Below are 7,094 nucleotides of genomic sequence, written 5' to 3' on the forward strand. Positions count from 1 at the left end.
CGAAAAACAAGTATGCTTGCTGCTACCATATTCAGGAGCCATTCATTTCGACCCTTCTTGATAGGTGCTTTCTTGTTTCTTTTTTTGGTCTCTTTGATCTGTTTGTGAGCCAAGAATTCCTTCCACCTCCTTTTCACAAATGACTGAACCTAAACCCCTCACTGGATGAACAGTCATTGGCAGCAGTACATGCATATTATGATAACTCCTTGCAGCTTACTTTCACATGTGGTTTGTGATTAGCAAATTGTCATCAGAAGAGCTGGAAAACTTTGGAAGACTGAAAGCTTTGCATGTCTGACCTCTGACCAGAATCAGCCTCCACGTAAAATTGGAGTTTCTAGTAGGATTTTTGAACGTGTTTATTTAGACTGTGTGTTTAGCCAAAAGCCTTCTGTAATGTAACTGTTCTAGGATTAACCTGTGCTATTGCTACCCTTGCTTAATGATTCAGAAACTCTCCCTGCCTAAGCCTCCTGATGCATGCAGTCTGGTGGACACCATCCTGAGCACATGTCACATCTGACAGATTAGGAAAAACAGACTGTGTGGCGTGCAACTACAAGTTGACAACAGCATTTGTGTTGTATGCAGTGCTCTAGAGGTCAGCACAGTTACTTGACATTGAAGGATAAAATAATTTGACTGTTTCTTGAGAAACAGAGACATGCAGAGCATAAAGTTACAGACACCTCCCAGATTTTTCCTCATGGAAAAGATCACTTTTTCATGTCTTTATAAAACAGTTCATAATCTTGCACCTTTTGCAGTCTTGTCATTACTGATCCATTTGTCTCTGTGCACAAGAGAGCTTCTGGCTAAAATTTCTTTCCTGTATATTGTGGTCTGAGAATGTGTCTACTCTTGACAGGAACACTTCCACTGGTACATCTGTCTGTTCTTTTAGGTTTACCTTCCTTAATCCCAAAGCAGTGGCACCATTCCTTCAAAGCAATGTGTTTGTCTTGGTCTCCATCACATTCTTGGAAGAAACGGGTTATGCAGTGTTCCATGGGAACAAGAGAGACTCTCAAAGGTGCAAGTTCTGAGCGTGTTAATAATCTGAAAGAAAGAGCAGGTATGTAAAGCTGTAGTTCATTGTTAAATCATCAGGATCATCAAAGATGATCTAAGCTGCCAGAAGATGACAACGGTGGCTTCGACAGAGATGCCCCAGTGGATTCTGTTGTGGTGCTTCTGTAGTGACTCTGTCCCAGGACACTAGGAAGATGTATAATACCTAACAAACTAATAAGTTTTAACTGCTATTTGTTAATGAACATTTTTTTCCAGAACAAGTATTACTGTGACTTGTTCACAACTCATCAGTTGTCATTTTGCCATTAATCTTTGGGCCACTAAGTTTGCAAAGGTGTTTAGCTGTGTTCTAAGGCAGTAGATATAATCAGCATGAGGTATTGAGGATCTGCAGCCTTGAAACATGGATCCCACCACCGAAAGTCATGACCAAAAGCCTGAAATCTGAGTCATGTTCTCAGAAGTAAGCTAGAGGCTTCTTTTGAACTGTGATACTGCTGCTCTCTTACCATATCTGCTCTTTAAACTGAGAAACTTCTGTAGTATTAGTTGAAAACTATAGGTACCTCACTGGTGAATTATTGCTGACAGGCCTCTGCCCTTTGTACTTACCCTGTTGCTTTTAGCTTCAGTAACAACTGGATCTCATGAGCCTTGTTTTCTTCCAGAATCAGGGCATTAGTAGCTATTTAGATGCTGTAGTGCTTAAGGTGTAAAACATGATGATTATGAAAGGCAAGAGGATTACAGGCTCTGACTGAATACATGACTCCAGCAAAACAATGAGAGAAGTTCTGTGTTAGAGATGAATGTCCCCTTCGAAAGAGGGGGATACTGGTTTTTATCAGCTGAGGGACTGGTCCTGTATGTAGAGAATCCTTCAGGTGGTTTAGAGAAGTAAAACAGCCTGACCTTAAACAGCAAATTGGAACTGAACCTGCAAAGACTTTTTTTTTTTTACCTGTCAACAGGGTGCTGATCAAGCTGATGAAACTGCCAGTGCACAGGATACACATACATGTGATAATTTTTCTCAAAGTCGTGCAGGAGCAGCTCAACTGCATGGTCGCCAGCCATGAGGTGTTTGTCATTCTGGTAGATTTTTTTGACCTGAACACAACAGAGAAATTGATCATTTATTTTTGTTTAGGGTTGAAGATCTCTCCTGAAAAGAACTGTCTAGCAAGGAGGTGGTTTGGAGACATGTAACTCAATAAAATACCACTGGAGAAATGAGTTTTAGTGTTCATGATCATACACAGCAAGAAAAGCTTGCCTTAAGTAGTCCGGATTATTTTTGTTGCTGTCCACATCGACTTTGGTAGTATCTAGAAAGGAAGTGAAATTCCTGTGGCCTAATTGTCAAACTCAGGTAAGTGGGGCAGTAGCCTCACATTGATAGGAGATTAAACTGATTTTATCACATTTTATTGATCTTTTGTCCTTAGGCAAGCAATTCAGCTTTTGGAGTGAAATAAGCCATCTCAGAAATAAGCTACTTTGTACTATTTAATATGAGATGTCCTGGGTAGGTCAATGTCCCTCTGTGTAACTGTGTAAGTAGGCTTTGGTGTTGCTCAATCATATTTTGTATAAATATGCTGTGACCTACTGCATGCACCTCCTACTCCAGAGTTAGAGCAGGCCAGGGCCTGGTTTGACTTAAACTGTTTTCCTGCAGCTATGGCTTTCTAGGCAGTTATGGCATCTATATCTTCAAAACAAGCTGGAACACAGGAGGTTCCACTTAAATTTGAGAAGAAACTTCTTCTCAGTGAGGGTGACAGAGCACTGGAACAGGCTGCCCAGAGAGGTTGTGGAGTCTCCTTCTCTGGAGACATTCAAAACCCGCCTGGACGCCTTCCTGTGCAACCTCATCTAGGTGTTTCTGCTCCAGCAGGGGGATTGGACTAGATGATCTTTTGAGGTCCCTTCCAATCCCTAACGTTCTGTGATTCTGTGAAAACCAAACTGCTGTCCCCAATTCACTTGACATAAATCCTTCTTTAAAAAAAACCAAAAGGCTCAATGGTAATAGATGCTTACTTCATTTTAAGACTAAGTAGTGTGATGCTGCAGGTCTACTGAATGGTAAAAAGCAGCTCTTCTTTCTTAAAAACTGAGCATCAGAGTTGTGTAGTTTTATAGCCCTTTATTATCATGGTGTAGATGGAAAGTGTATGCAGCTGAATTAAAAAGTGCAAATGATACCCTTAACTGCTGAGTCCATTTTCTAGTACAAATTGTGCCCCAAGAACAGGAGGTGCTACTTTAGGTTGGTCCAAGGCAGGGATTCCCTGTCCCTATGAGGGTCCTCTAAACTCCCTATTGTAATTCTTTCTCAAATCCTGGTGTGTGACTGCCCAGTTGCTCAGTCTTACGAGGTCCTTGAACAGTTCTCTTCACAGTGTGGCCAAGTTTGTCCTTCCTTCCTTTGAATACCTGAGCGCTGTCAGTAGACATTGTCACCTACCTTCCTCTTCCAGGTCAGTCAATGATAGCTGAATGGCACAAGTCTTTTCAACCTGTGGGACTCCCCAGGTGAGAGCTTTTGGCTAGCTGTTGGTTCTTATTTTGTTTTTTAATTAGTTACCCATACTCAGACCTTCCATCATGGCTGCTTAGTTTCCTTAAGTCCTTTGGAAAATGGCATTGACTGTATGAATTGGGTCATCCCTATCTACATGTTAGCTGATCTTTCCAAGAGCTTTGTCATAAAGCACTTCCCTGAACAGAAGCTGTTTTGTGTCTTTTCAAGTGAAGAATGTTTATCTAGGTGTGCACTAATTCTGACTTTTCTGCCTCTTGTCTGTAGACACTGACTTCAAAGTAATTCACTTGGCTTGCATTTGCTTGGACAAAAGGAACATTCATAGCACAAATCTCTCATCTTAAATGAGTATGAGGGGACATGTAAATGTATTTTGCAACTTGTGATTCTAGTTGAGTCTAAATTGCCTTAACCAGGAAGGGAATCGTGAATCACTTGTTTTGCATGGTTTGTCCAGCTCTAACAACGGAACTGCATGATTCTATTTGAAAAGGATTGCTGACCTTACTCCTTTGCTTTTCAGTTAGAAATCCAGAAGTATGCAGATCACGTTCATAATATTGCATAAGAATGTTTTTAAGCCAGTCTCTCATCCGGAGTGGAAACTGATCTGCTTCGTAATCAGTACAGTGGGGGATGTCTGTGCCAAACAAGAAAGCTTTTGTTAGTAAGTGATCTGTTAAATCTCCATTTGAGCATTTCTGAGCCAAGTCTGATTTGATTCTCACTAGCAAACTTCCAGTTCAGCTTAAAATGGATGAAGTTGTTAATACATAAAATAGGGAATGCAACTAATGGGTTCAATTATAAATCTACAATTCTTTGGTGCACATGTTTAACCAGTTGTGCAAGCCACACTGTTTATACACCTGGGCAGCTTCTGAGCAGAGTTGTGCAGTGAAGCTGCTATCAGTCAGTTGCTTGAAAGCAGAGTTCTCGACAGCAAAGGAATATTCTGGCTGAGAGCAAGTGTACTTTTCTCTTAGGGTATGCAGCAGTTGAAGAGTTTGGAAATCAGTTCCGGCTTTTAGATCCTAACTTCTGGATTCGGCATCTAAGTAGAGGTTGCTTTGTTTTTCTTTTTTTTTGGACCTCACATTCTCATTTATTTACTGGCTGTAAATACTGGTTTTCTGGTGAAAGTATTAAAAAAACATCTTCAGATGCTGTAGGAATGGGAGCATGTAAGACAGTGTAGGGGCAAGACAGGGTTGAAAACAAATTGGTGTAAGCACAGGAGGGATGTCTTTAGGATTCAGATGCTTAATACCATTAATTATAGAAAAAGTTACTTTTTAGACATGTTTAGGGTTTTAAGGTCTTAACTAGCTGATAGTTGATGCAGAAGGTGGAGAGCACAGAAAGAAAGTGGATAACTTAGGGCTAGCTGGTGGTTAATGCTACTGGCCCTTCATACCTAGGTGATGTTTTCATATTAAAACAAGCCTTACATTTGCAGGAGCCCATATAGTCTAGGTGCAGCTGGCGTCCCATTTTTGTCCCTTCAAGTTGACATTTGGTTCCAAAGAGTTGACATGTGCCATCGTAAGTCTTATTATCTGTACCACAAACCTAGAGGAGGAATGAAAAACAAAACCATCACTTCCCCACCACTGTGTAGAGAAAATTTCTGGTCACTCGATACTTTTATTGTCGTAATGCCTATTAACATATGGCTGTAGCTGTTGTGAATAGCCGCAGGGAATACACATGATCAGAAGTATTAAAAACTGTAGTTATATGCCTACATAAGCATTAGCTGGCTGTACTTGCACACCCAGTTTCGAGACACTTGAATTTATTTTTGCATGGTAGTAATATAGTTACTGAGATGGCACAGGATTATTACACTAGATATGTACAAGTATTCAGTATATGCTCTAAACCATTAAATGCATAAATAGTACTTTTAGTGGCAGGGAAAAGCTATGACCCCTGAGAGACTAAGTGAAGTAAATCACTTCAAGTACTTTGTAGTTACATGTGTTCATACTATTCTTAAGCTATAGTCAGTGAGTTTGGGTCGTTTATACTTACTTTTACAGTTGCTAGAATCACTCAGATCCACTTGCATGCTTTTTAGGGTAGAATTATTCTAAGTAATAGCAGGGGAATGTGTTATCTTGTAAACATTTTAGTTCGTTTTCTTCTGTGCTGTGAACTGAATGAAATACTTACACGCTCGTAGTCTTTGGTGGAAGGGCAAGCAGCAGGATCTTGGCAAATACAGCTGGGTTTCCCTTGTTTGTCCACATGGCAGACTTTACCTCTTTTGCAGTGGAAGTTCCTACATGGGTCTACTGATCATAGCAAGAAGGAGGGACTGTTAGAGGGATGGGACAAAGTCAAGTGTTTCTGTCAGGTACTACCAACAGTCAAAGCAAAATATAGCTCAACATTCACCAAGAGGTCAAGTGCTTTTTGTAAGTTTATTAAAATGCATCTGGATCTTGTACTGAAAAAAGACAAACTTTAAATTAGGATTTTTGTGAGGCTTCTAGCAGCCTCAGGTTTGAGTTAGATGGGGAAATAAATTTCTCAGAAAAAGCTGTTTCTTCTATAAGGGCTGACATTCATTTCCAGTTTCCTTTAATGAAACGCATCCCATCTGTCCTTGCTAAATCCAGCACTGGCACTCATCCCGTTTCTAGTTGAATTGAAGCTACTGTTCTGAAACAGAACGATTTCAATGCAAGATAATTCCCATTCCTGTATAACTGACACAAAAACTTATGCACTATCTAGAAATGTTTTTCCCAAACAAATTAGTAAATCCGGGGTGTATGGAAAGGATTGTCTGGGAATGTAACTGCAGTGCAGGATTATGCACAAACACAGTTCAGTCATGTGAAATCATGTGCTGCTAAAGGCAGAAAAGAAATGCAGACCAGCAGATTCCCCAGCGGCAGAGAGTTAGTAGTTACATGATGACTTTGCCTTGTGGCTTACCCAGGAGAGCCTTCTCACTCCTGTTGCTTGCACTTTCTGTCTCACCATAGGAACTGCCTGTAGTCTGAACCTGTGAAGTCAGAGACATAAGCAGAAGTTGTGGTGAATCTCGGGAAGAAGAAATTCTTGACAATTTTTTTTTTTTCCAGGTAAAACTATTACGCTGAGTTTGCTTTGTTTGTAGCAGAAAGAGGTTGCTATGCAAAATGCGTAAGAAGTGCTATGGTAGTATTAAAGCACTCTGTTATTTGGAGAAAAAATAGGATGTGGCAAGAGAAAAACTGTAACCCAGTAAGGCCTGCACAACTAGTAGTTCTGCAGTACTTGACGTAGAGCCGCATAGTGCCTCAAGGTTGACAGAACTGGTGTGTCAAGTCTTAGTTTGCACTGGGGCTCTTCAGGTTCAGTGAGCATGAACTGCCTCTTACTAGTGCCTTGGGGCATTAGCACCATGAGCTGCCAGGCCAGAAATAAATGAAGCAAAAGGAGAAGGGAAGGATGCATCTTTAGCTGTGGGGAGGTGCCTGTCCTCTTTCAAATGGATGCCTTCTATAAT

At 40.7% G+C, this 7,094-nt stretch overlaps 1 protein-coding gene across 1 annotated transcript in view; it reads right to left on the reverse strand.

The window, feature by feature from the left end:
- Window positions 1-6,608, reverse strand: part of LOC104545021 (SPARC-like protein 1) — a gene marked incomplete at its 5' end in the record, with an annotated part of 6,782 nt that extends 174 nt beyond the window's left edge. Inside the window, 6 exons of the mRNA XM_010190048.1 lie at window positions 914-1,062; window positions 2,000-2,148; window positions 4,093-4,229; window positions 5,041-5,161; window positions 5,768-5,889; window positions 6,539-6,608. Of these exons, the coding sequence (XP_010188350.1) occupies window positions 914-1,062; window positions 2,000-2,148; window positions 4,093-4,229; window positions 5,041-5,161; window positions 5,768-5,889; window positions 6,539-6,608 (748 nt within the window). The remainder of the gene's footprint in view (window positions 1-913; window positions 1,063-1,999; window positions 2,149-4,092; window positions 4,230-5,040; window positions 5,162-5,767; window positions 5,890-6,538) is intronic.
- Window positions 6,609-7,094: the final 486 nt, after the last annotated feature.

This window comes from Mesitornis unicolor, unplaced genomic scaffold, assembly GCF_000695765.1.
Source record: "Mesitornis unicolor isolate BGI_N332 unplaced genomic scaffold, ASM69576v1 scaffold18268, whole genome shotgun sequence".
NCBI lineage: Eukaryota > Metazoa > Chordata > Aves > Mesitornithiformes > Mesitornithidae > Mesitornis > Mesitornis unicolor.